At 55.2% G+C, this 22,217-nt stretch overlaps 1 protein-coding gene across 3 annotated transcripts in view; it reads left to right on the top strand.

The window, feature by feature from the left end:
• Positions 1-22,217, top strand: part of PREB (prolactin regulatory element binding) — a 61,923-nt gene that overhangs the window by 5,699 nt on the left and 34,007 nt on the right. For 2 of the 3 annotated variants that reach the window (XM_068279797.1, XM_068279795.1), the window contains exons 2-4: positions 1,570-1,740; positions 1,814-2,015; positions 18,883-19,103. In XM_068279797.1, coding sequence (XP_068135898.1) covers positions 1,606-1,740; positions 1,814-2,015; positions 18,883-19,103 — 558 coding nt within the window. In that variant the 5' untranslated portion in view covers positions 1,570-1,605. The remainder of the gene's footprint in view (positions 1-1,569; positions 1,741-1,813; positions 2,016-18,882; positions 19,104-22,217) is intronic. The other variant, XM_068279796.1, reaches the window with a different exon arrangement.

The following is a 22,217-nucleotide window of genomic DNA, read 5'->3' as shown; positions in this document are numbered from 1 at the left end:
ATACCTGTACCCTTATTACAGTATATCTGTTCTCCCCTCCCCCCATACCTGTATATATACCTGTACCCTTATTACAGTATATCTGTTCTCCCCTCCCCCCATACCTGTATATCTGTTCTCCCCTCCCCCTATACCTGTATATATATCTGTACCCCCCATACCTGTATATCTGTTCTCCCCTCCCCCTATACCTGTACCCTTATTACAGTATATCTGTTTCCCCCCCTCCCCCTATACCTGTATATCTGTACCCCCCCCCCCCATACCTGTATATCTGTTCTCCCCTCCCCCTATACCTGTATATATATCTGTACCCCCATACCTGTATATCTGTTCTCCCCTCCCCCTATACCTGTATATCTGTACCCCCCCCCATACCTGTATATCTGTTCTCCCCTCCCCCATACCTGTATATATACCTGTACCCTTATTACAGTATATCTGTTCTCCCCTCCCCCCATATCTGTATATATACCTGTACCCTTATTACAGTATATCTGTTCTCCCTTCCCCCCATACCTGTATATATACCTGTACCCTTATTACAGTATATCTGTTCTCCCCTCCCCCCATACCTGTATATCTGTACCCCCCATACCTGTATATCTGTTCTCCCCTCCCCCTATACCTGTATATATACCTGTACCCTTATTACAGTATATCTGTTCTCCCCTCCCCCCATACCTGTATATATACCTGTACCCTTATTACAGTATAGCTGTTCTCCCTTCCCCCCATACCTGTATATATACCTGTACCCTTATTACAGTATATCTGTTCTCCCCTCCCCCCATACCTGTATATCTGTACCCCCCATACCTGTATATCTGTTCTCCCCTCCCCCTATACCTGTATATATACCTGTACCCTTATTACAGTATATCTCTGTACCCCCTCCCCCCATACCTGTATATATACCTGTACCCTTATTACAGTATATCTGTTCTCCCCTCCCCCCATACCTGTATATATACCTGTACCCTTATTACAGTATAGCTGTTCTCCCCTCCCCCCATACCTGTATATATACCTGTACCCTTATTACAGTATATCTGTTCTCCCCTCCCCCTATACCTGTATATATACCTGTACCCTTATTACAGTATATCTGTTCTCCCCTCCCCCTATACCTGTATATATACCTGTACCCTTATTACAGTATATCTGTTTCCCCCCCTCCCCCTATACCTGTATATCTGTACCCCCCCATACCTGTATATCTGTACCCCCCATACCTGTATATCTGTTCTCCCCTCCCCCTATACCTGTATATCTGTACCCCTGCATACCTGTGTATATACCTATATACCTGTACCCTTATTACAGTATATCTCTGTACCCCCTCCCCCCATACCTGTATATATACCTGTACCCTTATTACAGTATAGCTGTTCTCCCCTCCCCCCATACCTGTATATCTGTTCTCCCCTCCCCCATACCTGTATATCTGTACCCCCCATACCTGTATATCTGTTCTCCCCTCCCCCTATACCTGTACCCTTATTACAGTTTCCCCCCCTCCCCCTATACCTGTATATCTGTACACTTATCTCGGTGACTGTCCTCCAGGCAGCTGTGACCCATTGCTGATCTCCGCCCCCCAGGATGGGCAGACGCCGCCACCCTGATCTATACTACGCTCCCTTCCCCCTGTACGCCGTGTGCTTTCACCAGGAAGATGGGACAGTCATCACTGGCGGTGGAGGAGGGGCCTCGAAGACTGGCATTAAGAACGCCTTGGTGAGGGTAGCGGCTATCATTACCCCACAGAGGGTGCTGTTCCCGCATAGTAACCCCTCTTCTTCCTCCTCAGCACTTTCTGCGGCTAGAAAACATCAGTGGACGGATCAGCGCCTCTCTGCTGCACTCCTATGACACTGACACCAGGCCCACCATGAACCTGGCCATCACCGGAGACACACTCGCCACCGGCCAAGACGCTGTGTGCCATATCCTGCGCTTCCAGCACCGCTCCAAGGAAGGCAAGAGCGACGGCAACACACAGAGCAAGACAGGTGAGGCCTAATCACACAGAGCCACTGCTGGCTGCTATATGTAACTCCTCCCACAGAGAGCATTGGCTAGTGTGCTTAGATCCGCCCCCTCCTTTTCCTGTCAGTATTGCCTGGTATATATAGCCATGTCCCCTCCTCTTCCTCTCAGTATTGGCTGGTGTATATAGCCCTGCCCCCTCCTCTTCCTGTCAGTATTGGCTGGTGTATATAGCCCTGCCCCTCCTCTTCCTGTCAGTATTGGCTGGTGTATATAGCCCTGCCCCCTCCTCTTCCTGTCAGTATTGGCTGGTGTATATATAGCCCTGCCCCCTCCTCTTCCTGTCAGTATTGGCTGGTGTATATAGCCCTGCCCCCTCCTCTTCCTGTCAGTATTGGCTGGTGTATATAGCCCTGCCCCTCCTCTTCCTGTCAGTATTGGCTGGTGTATATAGCCCTGCCCCTCCTCTTCCTGTCAGTATTAGCTGGTGTATATAGCCCTGCCCCTCCTCTTCCTGTCAGTATTGGCTGGTGTATATAGCCCTGCCCCCTCCTCTTCCTGTCAGTATTGGCTGGTGTATATAGCCCTGCCCCCTCCTCTTCCTGTCAGTATTGGCTGGTGTATATATAGCCCTGCCCCCTCCTCTTCCTGTCAGTATTGGCTGGTGTATATAGCCCTGCCCCCTCCTCTTCCTGTCAGTATTGGCTGGTGTATATATAGCCCTGCCCCCTCCTCTTCCTGTCAGTATTGGCTGGTGTATATAGCCCTGCCCCCTCCTCTTCCTGTCAGTATTGGCTGGTGTATATAGCCCTGCCCCCTCCTCTTCCTGTCAGTATTGGCTGGTGTATATAGCCCTGCCCCCTCCTCTTCCTGTCAGTATTGGCTGGTGTGTATATAGCCCTGCCCCCTCCTCTTCCTGTCAGTATTGGCTGGTGTATATAGCCCTGCCCCCTCCTCTTCCTGTCAGTATTGGCTGGTGTATATAGCCCTGCCCCCTCCTCTTCCTGTCAGTATTGGCTGGTGTATATAGCCCTGCCCCTCCTCTTCCTGTCAGTATTGGCTGGTGTATATAGCCCTGCCCCTCCTCTTCCTGTCAGTATTGGCTGGTGTATATAGCCCTGCCCCCTCCTCTTCCTGTCAGTATTGGCTGGTGTATATATAGCCCTGCCCCCTCCTCTTCCTGTCAGTATTGGCTGGTGTATATAGCCCTGCCCCTCCTCTTCCTGTCAGTATTGGCTGGTGTATAAAGCCCTGCCCCCTCCTCTTCCTGTCAGTATTGGCTGGTGTATATAGCCCTGCCCCCTCCTCTTCCTGTCAGTATTGGCTGGTGTATATAGCCCTGCCCCCTCCTCTTCCTGTCAGTATTGGCTGGTGTATATATAGCCCTGCCCCCTCCTCTTCCTGTCAGTATTGGCTGGTGTATATAGCCCTGCCCCTCCTCTTCCTGTCAGTATTGGCTGGTGTATAAAGCCCTGCCCCCTCCTCTTCCTGTCAGTATTAGCTGGTGTATATAGCCCTGCCCCTCCTCTTCCTGTCAGTATTGGCTGGTGTATATAGCCCTGCCCCTCCTCTTCCTGTCAGTATTGGCTGGTGTATATATAGCCCTGCCCCCTCCTCTTCCTGTCAGTATTGGCTGGTGTATATAGCCCTGCCCCCTCCTCTTCCTGTCAGTATTGGCTGGTGTATATAGCCCTGCCCCTCCTCTTCCTGTCAGTATTGGCTGGTGTATAAAGCCCTGCCCCCTCCTCTTCCTGTCAGTATTGGCTGGTGTATATAGCCCTGCCCCTCCTCTTCCTCTCAGTATTGGCTGGTGTATATATAGCCCTGCCCCCTCCTCTTCCTGTCAGTATTGGCTGGTGTATATAGCCCTGCCCCCTCCTCTTCCTGTCAGTATTGGCTGGTGTATAAAGCCCTGCCCCCTCCTCTTCCTGTCAGTATTGGCTGGTGTATATATAGCCCTGCCCCCTCCTCTTCCTGTCAGTATTGGCTGGTGTATATATAGCCCTGCCCCCTCCTCTTCCTTAGTGTGTTGGGGGTGTCTCGGCACCCTGTAGGAAAATAAACAGGAGACAAACACTGGAGCCCAATAGTGTAGTATGTCAATCCTGAAAGTAAACTTAAGTAAGGTTCTACTCACAAAGGAGAGTTGCAAGGGGCAACCGACCGCAGGGAAGCAGGTGGAGATCATCAAACCCGACTCCACTCGGGGAGGTCCTCACAGGACCTGGATGTGGGCGCTCTCTTGAAGAAAAAGGGGACAGGTGTCCACCGTGGTGCGGACCACGTGTTTTCTGTACCCGCCCCTCGGACAGGATATGAATGGGGGTGTACTTTAGCAGATAAAGGGAAAAGAGGCACCCTGGTTGTATAAAAACTTCTAAAAACAGTTTAAAATTGAAAAGTAAAACGAGGTAGCTTACCTCAATGACGAAAAGCTTTGTAATTCACAAAAGATTTTTATTTAGCACAGGCAACGCGTTTCGCTGGTCAGAGCCTGCTTCCTCAGGAAACTCCCTATGCTACATGGATTTTCATCATTTGGCACTGTTATTGGCCTGAGGAAGCGGGCTCTCGGGTTGGAAGACAACAAATGACAGGAGCACAGATTTGTTTCCCTCCACCCAGCACTGTACATTTACAATCTATAGTTTGCATAGCTTTCTTCCTAGTTCATGGGTTGCAGTAGGTTCACACTTGTTATAAAAACGTATCTGTAGCTCTGCTTTTTAGCCCGAATGAAAACCAGAGCCACGGATACCAATGTTAAAAAATAGCATCCATCTTTACTTCAAAAAAGAACCCGGACAGTCCGGATTTGCAGGATTTTCACAAACCCCGGATACATGGAGGGGTAGTGAAAATCAATGCAAAGCGGATCCTCCTCTGCACAGGCATCTTTGGACACAGAATCTGATCCGTTTTCTGTGTCCCAGCCCTGCCTGTGGGTGGCGCAGTAACCAAGCAGCTCGGGGTGACCCCAAACAACAAGAGACCGAAAAGCCCTCCTACTAACAAGCAATGCTTAGGTTGCTTTGCCTTCTTAAAACAAAGAATTTACAATAATGCAGCTTTAAAGAGACTCAGAGCTGAAACATATTAGATTTATACATACCTGGGGCTTCCTCCAGCCCCATCCGTACAGATCATGCCCACTCAGTCTTCTCAGTCTTCTACACTGGGTCAAGTAAGTTCCGCCAGTCGGGGCCAGTCTAGGTAAGCGCAGTGCGCTCCCTCCATACTGCAGGCGCATGCGTAAGACAGGTACGAATAGACAGAGGGACTCCCTGCGCAGGCGTAAAACTGGCCCAGTCCGGCGGAAGTTACGGGACCCAGTGTAGAAGACCGAGAAGGCTGAGGGAGAGATCCAAGAGGATGGGGCTGGAGGAAGCCCCAGGTATGTATAAATCTTGTATAATATTTCAGCTCTGAGTCTCTTTGAAGCGAATCTGAGATGAAAAACTAACTATAACAAGTAACTGGTCTATATATTTTATCTAAAGTTTAGATAGTTTACACAGCAAATCTAGCTGCAAACAGCTTCAACAGTATATGATTCTTTATTCCTGTGATACAATGAGGGCAGCCATGTTTTGTTTGTCACATTACGCATAGGCAAGCTTATAGCATTATATAATAGCAAATATATCGGCGCCAAGGGACAATGGAACCGCCGCCGAGAAGAACAATGTCCAGAAGTCAGGCATACATCAAAAGTCAGCGCAGGTTTAAAAAGTTATTGTATGTAGGGAATGATAAATTCTTCACCACAATACATCAAATGCTCAGAGGTAGGTATCCGCCAAACATCAAAACTAGAAAAGGCTTCCCAGCTCCCAACAACCCACATTATAAGGTTGTGAAATGGCTCAGGTCACAGATAACGGCCAGGGAACATCAGACTTCGTGAAGATCCAGTGGACATCCGTATGGAGGTAAAGTTTCAGGAATCTATATAGGAAAACAAAAATAACATTTAGATAAAATTTCTTTAAAAGGCAGTAGATATAAAAACAATAACTCACATTCGAGGCCCATAAACAGGGAACCCCGGAAGATTAGCAGAAGGTAACAGGCGGCACCATTGTCTATTGATCTACGATTGACCATTACAATCTTCCGGGGTTCCCTGTTTATGGGCCTCATATGTGAGTTATTGTTTTTATATCTACTGCCTTTTAAAGAAATTTTATCTAAATGTTATCTTTGTTTTCCTGTGTAAATTCCTGAAACTTTACCTCCATACGGATGTCCACTGGATCTTCACGAAGTCTGATGTTCCCTGGCCGTTATCTGTAACCTGAGCCATTTCACAACCTTATAATGTGGGTTGTTGGGAGCTGGGAAGCCTTTTCTAGTTTTGATGTTTGGCGGATACCTACCTCTGAGCATTTGATGTATTGTGGTGAAGAATTTATCATTCCCTACATACAATGACTTTTTAAACCTGCGCTGACTTTTGATGTAAGCTTATAGCATTTCCCGCCTTCAGCCTGTGACAAATTCAGTCCCCTCTCCTCACCTCTGCCTCTGAAATCTCTGGCTAGTAACCTCCTCTTCCTGCCCAGACTGAGCTCCCATAATCCTTTGCTACATGGGACTGAATGCCAAGGCACTGTGAAAAAGCTGTGGGCGAGACTAGTTTAGCCTGCTTTCACTGCGGACTCATCCGTTCTCCCCGCCTCCAGCCTGTCTTCTGTCACTGCGGACTCGTCCGTTCTCTCCGCCTCCAACCTCTCTGCTGTCACTGCAGACTCGTCCGTTCTCCCCGCCTCCAGTCTGTCTGCTGTCGCTGCGGGCTCATCCGTTCTCCCCGCCTCCAGCCGGTCTGCTGTCGCTGCGGGCTCATCCGTTCTCCCCGCCTCCAGCCGGTCTGCTGTCGCTGCGGGCTCATCCGTTCTCCCCGCCTCCAGCCGGTCTGCTGTCGCTGCGGGCTCATCCGTTCTCCCCGCCTCCAGCCGGTCTGCTGTCGCTGCGGGCTCATCCGTTCTCCCGGCCTCCAGCCGGTCTGCTGTCGCTGCGGACTCGTCCGTTCTCCCGGCCTCCAGCCTGTCTGCTGTCACTGCTGGCTTGTCCATTCTCCCCGCCCCCAGCCTCTCTGCTGTCACTGCGGACTCATCCGTTCTCCCCGCCTCCAGCCTGTCTGCTGTCACTGCGGACTCATCTGTTCTCCCCGCCTAGAGCCTGTCTGCTGTCACTGCGGACTCGTCCGTTCTCCCCACCTCCAGTCTGTCTGCTGTCACTGCGGGCTCATCCCTTCTCCCCGCCTCCAGCCGGTCTGCTGTCGCTGCGGGCTCATCCGTTCTCCCCGCCTCCAGCCGGTCTGCTGTCGCTGCGGGCTCATCCGTTCTCCCCGCCTCCAGCCGGTCTGCTGTCGCTGCGGGCTCATCCGTTCTCCCCGCCTCCAGTCGGTCTGCTGTCGCTGCAGACTCATCCGTTCTCTCCACCCCCAGCCTGTCTTCTGTCACTGCGGGCTCATCCGTTCTCCTCGCCTCCAGCCTCTCTGCTGTCACTGCAGACTCGTCCGTTCTCCCGGCCTCCAGCCTCTCTGCTGTCACTGCGGAGTCGTCCGTTCTCCCCGCCCCCAGCCTGTCTGCTGTCACTGCGGACTCATCCGTTCTCCCCGCCTCCAGCCTCTCTGCTGTCACTGCGGACTCGTCCGTTCTCCCCGCCTCCAACCTTTCTGCTGTCACTGCGGACTCATCCGTTCTCCCCGCCTCCAACCTTTCTGCTGTCACTGCAGACTCGTCCGTTCTCCCCGCCTCCAGCCTCTCTGCTGTCACTGCGGACTCGTCCGTTCTCCCCGTCTCCAGCCTGTCTGCTGTCACTGCGGACTCGTCCGTTCTCCCCGCCTCCAGCCTGTGTGCTGTCACTGCGGACTCGTCCCTTCTCCCCGCCTCCAGCCTGTCTCCTGTCACTGCGGACTCGTCCGTTCTCCCCGCCTCCAGCCTCTCTGCTGTCACTGCGGACTCGTCCTTTCTCCCTGCCCCCAACCTGTCTCCTGTCACTGTGGACTCGTCCATTCTCCCCGCCTCCAGCCTGTCTGCTGTCACTGTGGACTCGTCCATTCTCCCCGCCTCCAGCCTGTCTGCTGTCAGTGCGCACTCCTCTGTACTTCCCGCCCCCAGCCTCTCTGCTATCACTGTGGACTCGTCCGTTCTCCCCGCCCCCAACCTGTCTGCTGTCACTGCGGACTCGTCCGTTCTCCCCGCCTCCAGCCTGTCTCCTGTCACTGCAGACTCGTCCGTTCTCCCCGCCTCCAGCCTGTCTGCTGTCACTGCGTACTCGTCCATTCTCCCCGCCTCCAGCCTGTCTCCTGTCACTGCGTACTCGTCCATTCTCCCCGCCTCCAGCCTGTCTGCTGTCACTGCGAACTCGTCCGTTCTCCCCGCCTCCAGTCTATTTGCTTTCAGTGTGCACTCCTCTGTTCTCCCCGCCTCCAGCCTGTCTGCTGTCACTGCGGACTCGTCCGTTCTCCCCGCCTCCAGCCTGTTTGCTTTCAGTGTGCACTCCTCTGTTCTCCCCGCCTCCAGCCTGTCTCCTGTCACTGCGGACTCGTCCGTTCTCCCCGCCTCCAGCCTGTCTCCTGTCACTGCAGACTCGTCCGTTCTCCCCGCCTCCAGCCTGTCTGCTGTCACTGCGTACTCGTCCATTCTCCCCGCCTCCAGCCTGTCTGCTGTCACTGCGGACTCGTCCGTTCTCCCCGCCTCCAGTCTATTTGCTTTCAGTGTGCACTCCTCTGTTCTCCCCGCCTCCAGCCTGTCTGCTGTCACTGCGGACTCGTCCGTTCTCCCCGCCTCCAGCCTGTTTGCTTTCAGTGTGCACTCCTCTGTTCTCCCCGCCTCCAGCCTGTCTCCTGTCACTGCGGACTCGTCCGTTCTCCCCGCCTCCAGCCTGTCTCCTGTCACTGCGGACTCGTCCGTTCTCCCCGCCTCCAGCCTCTCTGCTGTCACTGCAGACTCGTCCGTTCTCCCCGCTCCCAGCCTCTCTGCTGTCACTGCGGACTCATCTGTACTTCCCGCCCCCAGCCTGTCTGCTTTCACTGTGGACTCATCTGTACTTCCCGCCCCCAGCCTTTCTGCTTTCACTGTGAACTCGTCCATTCTCCCTGCTCCCAGCCTGTCTGCTTTCACTGTGGACTCATCTGTACTTCCCGCCCCCAGCCTCTCTGCTGTCACTGCGGAATCGTCCATTCTCCCCGCCTCCAGCCTCTCTGCTGTCACTGCGGAGTCGTCCGTTCTCCCCGCCCCCAGCCTGTCTCCTGTCAATGCGGACTCGTCCATTCTCCCCGCCCCCAGCCTGTCTGCTGTCACTGCGGACTCGTCCGTTCTCCCCGCCTCCAGCCTCTCTGCTGTCACTGCGGACTCGTCCATTCTCCCCGCCTCCAGCCTCTGCTGTCACTGCGGACTCATCCGTTCTCCCCGCCTCCAGCCTCTCTGCTGTCACTGCGGACTCGTCCATTCTCCCCGCCTCCAGCCTGTCTGCTGTCACTGCGGACTCGTCCGTTCTCCCCGCCTCCAGCCTCTCTGCTGTCACTGCGGACTCGTCCATTCTCCCCGCCTCCAGCCTCTCTGCTGTCACTGCGGACTCGTCCGTTCTCCCCGCCTCTAGCCTGTCTCCTGTCACTGCGGACTCGTCCGTTCTCTCCGCCTCGAACCTCTCTGCTGTCACTGCAGACTCGTCCGTTCTCCCCGCCCATAGCCTGTCTGCTGTCACTGCAGACTCATCCCTTCTCCCCGCCTCCAGCCTGTCTGCTGTCACTGCGGACCCATCCCTTCTCCCCGCCTCCAGCCTGTCTGCTGTCACTGCAGACTCGTCCCTTTTCCCCGCCTCCAGCCTGTCTCCTGTCACTGCGGACTCGTCCGTTCTCTCCGCCTCGAACCTCTCTGCTGTCACTGCAGACTCGTCCCTTTTCCCCGCCTCCAGCCTGTCTCCTGTCACTGCGGACTCGTCCGTTCTCTCCGCCTCGAACCTCTCTGCTGTCACTGCAGACTCCTCCCTTCTCCCCGCCTCCAGCCTGTCTGCTGTCACTGCGGACCCATCCCTTCTCCCCGCCCATAGCCTGTCTGCTGTCACTGCAGACTCATCCCTTCTCCCCGCCTCCAGCCTGTCTGCTGTCACTGCGGACCCATCCCTTCTCCCCGCCTCCAGCCTGTCTGCTGTCACTGCAGACTCGTCCCTTTTCCCCGCCTCCAGCCTGTCTCCTGTCACTGCGGACTCGTCCGTTCTCTCCGCCTCGAACCTCTCTGCTGTCACTGCAGACTCGTCCGTTCTCCCCGCCTCCAGCCTGTCTCCTGTCACTGCGGGGTCATCCCTTCTCCCCGCCTCCAGCCTGTCTGCTGTCACTGCAGACTCATCCGTTCTCTCCGCCTCCAGCCTGTCTGCTGTCACTGCGGACCCATCCCTTCTCCCCGCCTCCAGCCTGTCTGCTGTCACTGCAGACTCATCCGTTCTCTCCGCCTCAAGCCTGTCTGCTGTCACTGCGGACCCATCCCTTCTCCCCTCCTCCAGCCTGTCTGCTGTCACTGCGGACCCATCCCTTCTCTCCGCCTCCAGCCTGTCTGCTGTCACTGCGGATTGGCTATGTTGGTCAAACCTCTAGAGAAGCTAGGGTTAGGATCAATGAGCACCGGAGCAATATTCGTTTGTATAGAAAATATCGGGATGACCCTAACAAGAAATTTGATTCTCCCATAGGGAAGCATTTTTACGATTGCAATCATATGGTTGGCGAATTGCGATGGTGCGTACTTGAAAAAGTCATTATTGCAGAGGGAATGGACGCACAGACATCCTTGCTTAGACGTGAACATAGATGGATTAATAAGTTGAGCACTTTAGCACCTAATGGACTGAATGATGAATTCAATTTAAAATGTTTTTTATGATATGCTTCTACTTATTATGCTGGCCCTTTAAATCTTTGGACAACTGTTCTTTAAGTATGTGCCCGCCTTTTTTAAGGCGTGTTTTTTTAATCAGTTTGTGTGATATATAATTGTGAGTACTCACTCTGTTTTTGTAACACTTGATAAAGGCCTGCTGGCCGAAACGTCGTGTTTTTTGTCATTATGGTACAATAAATTTATGCTATAACTGCATTATCCAGGTGGAGACCCAGTCATTTCTTTGTTTGGTTGCTGTCACTGCGGACCCATCCCTTCTCCCCGCCTCCAGCCTGTCTGCTGTCACTGCAGACTCATTCCTTCTCCCCTCCTCCAGCCTGTCTGCTGTCACTGCGGACCCATCCCTTCTCCCCGCCTCCAGCCTGTCTGCTGTCACTGCGGACCCATCCCTTCTCCCCTCCTCCAGCCTGTCTGCTGTCACTGCGGACCCATCCCTTCTCTCCGCCTCCAGCCTGTCTGCTGTCACTGTGGACCCATCCCTTCTCCCCGCCTCCAGCCTGTCTGCTGTCACTGCGGACCCATCCCTTCTCCCCTCCTCCAGCCTGTCTGCTGTCACTGCGGACTCATCCCTTCTCCCCGCCTCCAGCCTCTCTGCTGTCACTGCGGACCCATCCCTTCTCTCCGCCTCCAGCCTGTCTGCTGTCACTGCGGACCCATCCCTTCTCCCCGCCTCCAGCCTGTCTGCTGTCACTGCGGACCCATCCCTTCTCCCCTCCTCCAGCCTGTCTGCTGTCACTGCAGACTCATCCCTTCTCCCCGCCTCCAGCCTGTCTCCTGTCACTGCGGGCTCATCCGTTCTCCCCGCCTCCAGCCTGTCTGCTGTCACTGCGGACTCGTCCGTTCTCCCCGCCTCCAGCCTCTCTGCTGTCACTGCGGACTCGTCCTTTCTCCCTGCCCCCAACCTGTCTCCTGTCACTGTGGACTCGTCCATTCTCCCCGCCTCCAGCCTGTCTGCTGTCACTGTGGACTCGTCCATTCTCCCCGCCTCCAGCCTGTCTGCTGTCAGTGCGCACTCCTCTGTACTTCCCGCCCCCAGCCTCTCTGCTATCACTGTGGACTCGTCCGTTCTCCCCGCCCCCAACCTGTCTGCTGTCACTGTGGACTCGTCCGTTCTCCCCGCCCCCAACCTGTCTGCTGTCACTGTGGACTCGTCCGTTCTCCCCGCCTCCAGCCTGTCTGCTGTCACTGCGTACTCGTCCATTCTCCCCGCCTCCAGCCTGTCTGCTGTCACTGCGAACTCGTCCGTTCTCCCCGCCTCCAGTCTATTTGCTTTCAGTGTGCACTCCTCTGTTCTCCCCGCCTCCAGCCTGTCTCCTGTCACTGCGGACTCGTCCGTTCTCCCCGCCTCCAGCCTCTCTGCTGTCACTGCAGACTCGTCCGTTCTCCCCGCTCCCAGCCTCTCTGCTGTCACTGCGGACTCATCTGTACTTCCCGCCCCCAGCCTGTCTGCTTTCACTGTGGACTCATCTGTACTTCCCGCCCCCAGCCTTTCTGCTTTCACTGTGAACTCGTCCATTCTCCCTGCTCCCAGCCTGTCTGCTTTCACTGTGGACTCATCTGTACTTCCCGCCCCCAGCCTCTCTGCTGTCACTGCGGAATCGTCCATTCTCCCCGCCTCCAGCCTCTCTGCTGTCACTGCGGAGTCGTCCGTTCTCCCCGCCCCCAGCCTGTCTCCTGTCAATGCGGACTCGTCCATTCTCCCCGCCCCCAGCCTGTCTGCTGTCACTGCGGACTCGTCCGTTCTCCCCGCCTCCAGCCTCTCTGCTGTCACTGCGGACTCGTCCGTTCTCCCCGCCTCCAGCCTCTCTGCTGTCACTGCGGACTCGTCCATTCTCCCCGCCTCCAGCCTCTGCTGTCACTGCGGACTCATCCGTTCTCCCCGCCTCCAGCCTCTCTGCTGTCACTGCGGACTCGTCCATTCTCCCCGCCTCCAGCCTGTCTGCTGTCACTGCGGACTCGTCCGTTCTCCCCGCCTCCAGCCTCTCTGCTGTCACTGCGGACTCGTCCATTCTCCCCGCCTCCAGCCTCTCTGCTGTCACTGCGGACTCGTCCGTTCTCCCCGCCTCTAGCCTGTCTCCTGTCACTGCGGACTCGTCCGTTCTCTCCGCCTCGAACCTCTCTGCTGTCACTGCAGACTCGTCCGTTCTCCCCGCCCATAGCCTGTCTGCTGTCACTGCAGACTCATCCCTTCTCCCCGCCTCCAGCCTGTCTGCTGTCACTGCGGACCCATCCCTTCTCCCCGCCTCCAGCCTGTCTGCTGTCACTGCAGACTCGTCCCTTTTCCCCGCCTCCAGCCTGTCTCCTGTCACTGCGGACTCGTCCGTTCTCTCCGCCTCGAACCTCTCTGCTGTCACTGCAGACTCGTCCCTTTTCCCCGCCTCCAGCCTGTCTCCTGTCACTGCGGACTCGTCCGTTCTCTCCGCCTCGAACCTCTCTGCTGTCACTGCAGACTCATCCCTTCTCCCCGCCTCCAGCCTGTCTGCTGTCACTGCGGACCCATCCCTTCTCCCCGCCCATAGCCTGTCTGCTGTCACTGCAGACTCATCCCTTCTCCCCGCCTCCAGCCTGTCTGCTGTCACTGCGGACCCATCCCTTCTCCCCGCCTCCAGCCTGTCTGCTGTCACTGCAGACTCGTCCCTTTTCCCCGCCTCCAGCCTGTCTCCTGTCACTGCGGACTCGTCCGTTCTCTCCGCCTCGAACCTCTCTGCTGTCACTGCAGACTCGTCCGTTCTCCCCGCCTCCAGCCTGTCTCCTGTCACTGCGGGGTCATCCCTTCTCCCCGCCTCCAGCCTGTCTGCTGTCACTGCAGACTCATCCGTTCTCTCCGCCTCCAGCCTGTCTGCTGTCACTGCGGACCCATCCCTTCTCCCCGCCTCCAGCCTGTCTGCTGTCACTGCAGACTCATCCGTTCTCTCCGCCTCAAGCCTGTCTGCTGTCACTGCGGACCCATCCCTTCTCCCCTCCTCCAGCCTGTCTGCTGTCACTGCGGACCCATCCCTTCTCTCCGCCTCCAGCCTGTCTGCTGTCACTGCGGATTGGCTATGTTGGTCAAACCTCTAGAGAAGCTAGGGTTAGGATCAATGAGCACCGGAGCAATATTCGTTTGTATAGAAAATATCGGGATGACCCTAACAAGAAATTTGATTCTCCCATAGGGAAGCATTTTTACGATTGCAATCATATGGTTGGCGAATTGCGATGGTGCGTACTTGAAAAAGTCATTATTGCAGAGGGAATGGACGCACAGACATCCTTGCTTAGACGTGAACATAGATGGATTAATAAGTTGAGCACTTTAGCACCTAATGGACTGAATGATGAATTCAATTTAAAATGTTTTTTATGATATGCTTCTACTTATTATGCTGGCCCTTTAAATCTTTGGACAACTGTTCTTTAAGTATGTGCCCGCCTTTTTTAAGGCGTGTTTTTTTAATCAGTTTGTGTGATATATAATTGTGAGTACTCACTCTGTTTTTGTAACACTTGATAAAGGCCTGCTGGCCGAAACGTCGTGTTTTTTGTCATTATGGTACAATAAATTTATGCTATAACTGCATTATCCAGGTGGAGACCCAGTCATTTCTTTGTTTGGTTGCTGTCACTGCGGACCCATCCCTTCTCCCCGCCTCCAGCCTGTCTGCTGTCACTGCAGACTCATTCCTTCTCCCCTCCTCCAGCCTGTCTGCTGTCACTGCGGACCCATCCCTTCTCCCCGCCTCCAGCCTGTCTGCTGTCACTGCGGACCCATCCCTTCTCCCCTCCTCCAGCCTGTCTGCTGTCACTGCGGACCCATCCCTTCTCTCCGCCTCCAGCCTGTCTGCTGTCACTGTGGACCCATCCCTTCTCCCCGCCTCCAGCCTGTCTGCTGTCACTGCGGACCCATCCCTTCTCCCCTCCTCCAGCCTGTCTGCTGTCACTGCGGACTCATCCCTTCTCCCCGCCTCCAGCCTCTCTGCTGTCACTGCGGACCCATCCCTTCTCTCCGCCTCCAGCCTGTCTGCTGTCACTGCGGACCCATCCCTTCTCCCCGCCTCCAGCCTGTCTGCTGTCACTGCGGACCCATCCCTTCTCCCCTCCTCCAGCCTGTCTGCTGTCACTGCAGACTCATCCCTTCTCCCCGCCTCCAGCCTGTCTCCTGTCACTGCGGGCTCATCCGTTCTCCCCGCCTCCAGCCTGTCTGCTGTCACTGCGGACCCATCCCTTCTCCCCGCCTCCAGCCTCTCTGCTGTCACTGCGAACCCATCCCTTCTCCCCTCCTCCAGCCTGTCTGCTGTCACTGCAGGCTCATCCCTTCTCTCCGCCTCCAGCCTGTCTGCTGTCACTGCGGACCCATCCCTTCTCCCCGCCTCCAGCCTGTCTGCTGTCACTGCGGACCCATCCCTTCTCCTCTCCTCCAGCCTGTCTGCTGTCACTGCGGACTCATCCCTTCTCCCCTCCTCCAGCCTGTCTGCTGTCACTGCGGACCCATCCCTTCTCCCTGCCTCCAGCCTCTCTGCTGTCACTGCGGACCCATCCCTTCTCCCCGCCTCCAGCCTGTCTGCTGTCACTGCGGACCCATCCCTTCTCCCCGCCTCCAGCCTGTCTGCTGTCACTGCAGACTCATCCCTTCTCCCCGCCTCCAGCCTCTCTGCTGTCACTGCGGACCCATCCCTTCTCCCCGCCTCCAGCCTGTCTGCTGTCACTGCAGACTCATCCCTTCTCCCCTCCTCCAGCCTGTCTGCTGTCACTGCGGACCCATCCCTTCTCCCCGCCTCCAGCCTGTCTGCTGTCACTGCGGACCCATCCCTTCTCCCCTCCTCCAGCCTGTCTGCTGTCACTGCGGACTCATCCCTTCTCCCCGCCTCCAGCCTGTCTCCTGTCACTGCGGGCTCATCCGTTCTCCCCGCCTCCAGCCTGTCTGCTGTCACTGCGGACCCATCCCTTCTCCCCGCCTCCAGCCTCTCTGCTGTCACTGCGGACCCATCCCTTCTCCCCTCCTCCAGCCTGTCTGCTGTCACTGCGGACCCATCCCTTCTCCCCGCCTCCAGCCTGTCTGCTGTCACTGCAGACTCCTCCCTTCTCCCCGCCTCCAGCCTCTCTGCTGTCACTGCGGACCCATCCCTTCTCCCCGCCTCCAGCCTGTCTGCTGTCACTGCAGACTCATCCCTTCTCCCCTCCTCCAGCCTGTCTGCTCTTACTGCGGACCCATCCCTTCTCCCCGCCTCCAGCCTGTCTGCTGTCACTGCGGACCCATCCCTTCTCCCCTCCTCCAGCCTGTCTGCTGTCACTGCGGACTCATCCCTTCTCCCCGCCTCCAGCCTCTCTGCTGTCACTGCGGACCCATCCCTTCTCCCCGCCTCCAGCCTGTCTGCTGTCACTGCGGACCCATCCCTTCTCCCCGCCTCCAGCCTGTCTGCTGTCACTGCAGACTCATCCCTTCTCCCCGCCTCCAGCCTGTCTCCTGTCACTGCGGGCTCATCCGTTCTCCCCGCCTCCAGCCTGTCTGCTGTCACTGGGGACCCATCCCTTCTCCCCGCCTCCAGCCTCTCTGCTGTCACTGCGGACCCATCCCTTCTCCCCTCCTCCAGCCTGTCTGCTGTCACTGCGGGCTCATCCCTTCTCTCCGCCTCCAGCCTGTCTGCTGTCACTGCGGACCCATCCCTTCTCCCCGCCTCCAGCCTGTCTGCTGTCACTGCGGACTCATCCCTTCTCTCCGCCTCCAGCCTCTCTGCTGTCACTGCGGACCCATCCCTTCTCCCCGCCTCCAGCCTGTCTGCTCTCACTGCGGACCCATCCCTTCTCCCCTCCTCCAGCCTGTCTGCTGTCACTGCGGACTCATCCCTTCTCTCCGCCTCCAGCCTCTCTGCTGTCACTGCGGACCCATCCCTTCTCCCCGCCTCCAGCCTGTCTGCTGTCACTGCGGACCCATCCCTTCTCCCCGCCTCCAGCCTGTCTGCTGTCACTGCAGACTCATCCCTTCTCCCCGCCTCCAGCCTGTCTGCTGTCACTGCGGACCCATCCGTTCTCCCCGCCTCCAGCCTGTCTGCTGTCACTGCGGACCCATCCCTTCTCCCCGCCTCCAGCCTGTCTGCTGTCACTGCAGACTCATCCCTTCTCCCCGCCTCCAGCCTGTCTGCTGTCACTGCGGACCCATCCCTTCTCCCCTCCTCCAGCCTGTCTGCTGTCACTGCGGACTCATCCCTTCTCTCCGCCTCCAGCCTCTCTGCTGTCACTGCGGACCCATCCCTTCTCTCCGCCTCCAGCCTGTCTGCTGTCACTGCGGACCCATCCCTTCTCCCCTCCTCCAGCCTGTCTGCTGTCACTGCGGACTCATCCCTTCTCCCCTCCTCCAGCCTGTCTGCTGTCACTGCGGACCCATCCCTTCTCCCCGCCTCCAGCCTCTCTGCTGTCACTGCGGACCCATCCCTTCTCCCCGCCTCCAGCCTGTCTGCTGTCACTGCGGACCCATCCCTTCTCCCCGCCTCCAGCCTGTCTGCTGTCACTGCAGACTCATCCCTTCTCCCCGCCTCCAGCCTCTCTGCTGTCACTGCGGACCCATCCCTTCTCCCCGCCTCCAGCCTGTCTGCTGTCACTGCAGACTCATCCCTTCTCCCCTCCTCCAGCCTGTCTGCTGTCACTGCGGACCCATCCCTTCTCCCCGCCTCCAGCCTGTCTGCTGTCACTGCGGACCCATCCCTTCTCCCCTCCTCCAGCCTGTCTGCTGTCACTGCGGACTCATCCCTTCTCCCCGCCTCCAGCCTCTCTGCTGTCACTGCGGACCCATCCCTTCTCCCCGCCTCCAGCCTGTCTGCTGTCACTGCGGACCCATCCTTTCTCCCCGCCTCCAGCCTGTCTGCTGTCACTGCAGACTCATCCCTTCTCCCCGCCTCCAGCCTGTCTCCTGTCACTGCGGGCTCATCCGTTCTCCCCGCCTCCAGCCTGTCTGCTGTCACTGCGGACCCATCCCTTCTCCCCGCCTCCAGCCTCTCTGCTGTCACTGCGGACCCATCCCTTCTCCCCTCCTCCAGCCTGTCTGCTGTCACTGCGGGCTCATCCCTTCTCTCCGCCTCCAGCCTGTCTGCTGTCACTGCGGACCCATCCCTTCTCCCCGCCTCCAGCCTGTCTGCTGTCACTGCGGACCCATCCCTTCTCCCCTCCTCCAGCCTGTCTGCTGTCACTGCGGACTCATCCCTTCTCTCCGCCTCCAGCCTCTCTGCTGTCACTGCGGACCCATCCCTTCTCCCCGCCTCCAGCCTGTCTGCTCTCACTGCGGACCCATCCCTTCTCCCCTCCTCCAGCCTGTCTGCTGTCACTGCGGACTCATCCCTTCTCTCCGCCTCCAGCCTCTCTGCTGTCACTGCGGACCCATCCCTTCTCCCCGCCTCCAGCCTGTCTGCTGTCACTGCGGACCCATCCCTTCTCCCCGCCTCCAGCCTGTCTGCTGTCACTGCAGACTCATCCCTTCTCCCCGCCTCCAGCCTGTCTGCTGTCACTGCGGACCCATCCCTTCTCCCCGCCTCCAGCCTGTCTGCTGTCACTGCGGACCCGTCCCTTCTCCCCGCCTCCAGCCTGTCTGCTGTCACTGCAGACTCATCCCTTCTCCCCGCCTCCAGCCTGTCTGCTGTCACTGCGGACCCATCCCTTCTCCCCTCCTCCAGCCTGTCTGCTGTCACTGCGGACTCATCCCTTCTCTCCGCCTCCAGCCTCTCTGCTGTCACTGCGGACCCATCCCTTCTCTCCGCCTCCAGCCTGTCTGCTGTCACTGCAGACTCATCCCTTCTCTCCGCCTCCAGCCTGTCTGCTGTCACTGCAGACTCATCTGTTCTCTCCGCCTCCAGCCTGTCTGCTGTCACTGCGGACTCGTCCCTTCTCCCCGCCTCCAGCCTGTCTCCTGTCAGATCAGAGGCTCCGCTGGCCCCAGTGTTGGGGTAAGGCATCAGTAGCACATCGCTGGCTGTTCACACTGCATACTCTATATAAATGGTAAATCTTCTCTTGTTTGCAGGAAGTAACAGTCGCGGCTCGCGGAAGAGGAAGCCGTCAAAGAGCAGCTCTGAGGCTGGTGGAGAAGAAACGATAGATGAGACCCCGGAAATCATGCTGCAGACTGTAGCAGAGGTGCAGACAGACTTCAGTACAGATTGTCTGCAGAAAGCTTTGTGCTTCAACGTGGACTCTACCAAGCTGCTCACGGGGGGAGCTGATGGACACGTCCGAGTATGGGAGGTGAGTGACTTCCAGCACTGCTAAATTCCTTCCTCCCATATACCCCCCCCCCCCCCCCCCGACATGCACAGACACACACACACACACACACACACACACCTACACACACACACACACACACACACACACACGTCTATATCTGCTACAGTAGGTACACACGATACAATCTTCTGTTAGATTTACCTGTTAAGTTGATTTTTTCCAACATGTCCGATCCTAATTTCGATCGATTTTCTGATCGATTTCTGATCACTTCTATGGAAATTGATCAGAAAATCAGTCGAAATTCAGATCAGATATGTTGGTAAAAATTGATTTTTCAGGTAAATGTAACAGAAAATGGTATTGTGTGTACCTAGCAGAGGGGTAGGGAAGCTATGGCTCGGGAGGCAGATGTGGCTCTTATGATGGCTGCATCTGGTTTACATACAAATCAGTAGGGGGTGATTCACTAAGATATACTGCTCAAGCAGCGCAGCTTAGGCCCCTTTTACACCTAATCAGTTTCTCTCAGTTACAGCGGACCCAAACCAAACTTTTTTTTAATTCAAAATATTTAGTTACAGCACTCTGACACATACAAAGATAAATAAACACTCCTTCAAGCCTATGAGCATTTCAGTGCATGCTTTCTACCCTTTTCCTTCCATAACTAGGGTTATACAGGTGGCAGCCATTACTTCTGAGCTTAGTAGGAGGTTTTAGATCATGGGTGTGTTTGTCATCAGCTCCCCTCCCTCACAGGGGCGTGGTCTATGTGAAATCTCACACAAGCTGAGGTCACCTCCCCTGTGACATCATCAGTAGCAGCCTGTGTTTTGTTTTTTATCTCCTCCACCAGTCTCAGAAATCTTTTAATCGCCAAGCACAACTGGGTCGTGCCCAGAATTGGGTTTGGCACATTCAATTGCTCAGAGAGAGAAGTAGGAGTAGTATCAACATAAGAGAGCATAGTCATACAATCATACAGCATAATCAGTAGTACATATTAATAGTTAGATGTGCAGCGATATAACGGTAGTCTGCAGGGTGCAGTTTAAACAGTTTTACACTAGTTTTAGCTCTGTAAGAAGGAGACTGAATGGATACATAGGCTGGGGACTATGACCCCCAAAGGGCTAAATATACAGCTCGATATTAATTGTTTTATTGCAATGCTTAAAATCAAGTAATTCTAGATGGGGCAGAATCCGGTACTATCTGAAATTGAGGTTAGATTCACAGAGTGTTTTGGGGGTGTGCGCTGTGTGCAATGATAGCGCATGGGGGTACACCCTTTGGTATGCTCTGTAGAGGTGTAGGTATGGTTTACATAAATTATGCACTGTCACTTTAAGAAATTAAGGTGATGTCTATGAGGGGGTATTTTATGTCTATTAATTAGGGGCTATATGGTGTATGAAGAGTACACATATTTTGTACATAAAATTATCACTAATACATATGAATTATGGTTAGTATGAGATATGGGATTAATATTAACACAATTTCTGGCAAGTATGAAATGTGGGATAAAGATTATGTTTATTAGGGTGGGGAGTTTATGAATATAATGTATTATGTGTAGATTATATTGTGTTGCACAAAGTGATAAGACTAGAGGGTATACAGAGTAAGATGTATCGTAATTATGTATGCTATGTAAAACGAGCCGCGCGCACAGGGGTCAGCACGCCATCTGGTCGCCTAGTGACAGGAGAGGGCGGCGTTGCGGGCGTACCAGAGGGCGGAGTGGGCGCGGCTACAGAGCTTTAGGGAGACGTCAATCGCCATCCTCTAGCCCCTGAATGAGTCACGACGGTGATGAAACGCGTAGGGCGGAGCATGAGGAACGCGATGACGTCACAGTAAGGAAGTGAGAGACCCGGTGGCGTGCGCTCTGTTCCGCGGACTGAGCTGCTATTGTGGGATCCACTGTCCAGCGTTTTTATCAAATAAAGATTGGAGTTGCTTTTAAGAGGAGCCTGGCTGACTGGCGATTATTTATATGCAGTGTGGCAAGACGCGCTTCTGATGAGTGGGGCCGCATAGGGTAAGTCTGAGTCTATCCTTCCCAAGCTGGTGGCACTACCCCCAGGAGTGCAGTCACGTGGTGCGGATTTCAGTGTTTATTGTGGCAATACTTTGCACTATGTGCATTTGTTTATGATCATTTACAGGTGTTTGACCTCTGTGAGAGGCACTGGAGCGCAGTAATACCTGCCTATTGTCTGATCTATGATAGAACTCTCTGTCCTCAGAAGAGACACACTACCGCATTGTCTGATCTCTGGTCTATGCTAGAACTCTCTGTCCTCAGAAGAGACCCACTACCGCATTGTTTGATCTCTGATCCATGCTAGAACTCTCTGTCCTCAGAAGAGACACACTACCGCATTGTCTGATCTCTGATCCATGCTAGAACTCTGTCCTCAGAAGAGACACACTACTGCATTGTCTGATCTCTGATCCATGCTAGAGCTCTCTGTCCTCAGAAGAGACACACTACCGCATTGTCCTATCTCTGATCCATGCTAGAACTCTCTGTCCTCAGAAGAGACACCACCGCATTGTCTGATCTCTGATCCATGCTAGAGCTCTCTGTCCTCAGAAGAGACACTACCGCATTGTATGATCTCTGATCCATGCTAGAACTCTCTGTCCTCAGAAGAGACACTAACCTCATTGTCTAATCTCTGATCCATGCTAGACCTCTCTGTTCTCAGAAGAGACACACTACCGCATTGTCTGATCTCTGATCCATGCTAGAGCTCTCTGTTCTCAGGAGAGACACACTACCGCATTGTCTGATCTCTGATCCATGCTAGAACTCTCTGTCCTCAGAAGAGACACTAACCTCATTGTCTAATCTCTGATCCATGCTAGAACTCCCTGTCCTCAGAGGAGACACACTACCGCATTGTCTGATCTCTGATCCATGCTAGAGCTCTCTGTCCTCAGAGGAGACACACTACCGCATTGTCTGATCTCTGATCCATGCTTGACCTCTCTGTCCTCAGAGGAGACACACTACCGCATTGTCTGATCTCTGATCCATGCTAGAGCTCTCTGTCCTCAGAGGAGACACACTACCGCATTGTCTGATCTCTGATCCATGCTTGACCTCTCTGTCCT

Source organism: Hyperolius riggenbachi, chromosome 4 (genome assembly GCF_040937935.1).
Source record: "Hyperolius riggenbachi isolate aHypRig1 chromosome 4, aHypRig1.pri, whole genome shotgun sequence".
NCBI lineage: Eukaryota > Metazoa > Chordata > Amphibia > Anura > Hyperoliidae > Hyperolius > Hyperolius riggenbachi.
This window is presented reverse-complemented; position numbering and strand designations above follow the sequence as displayed.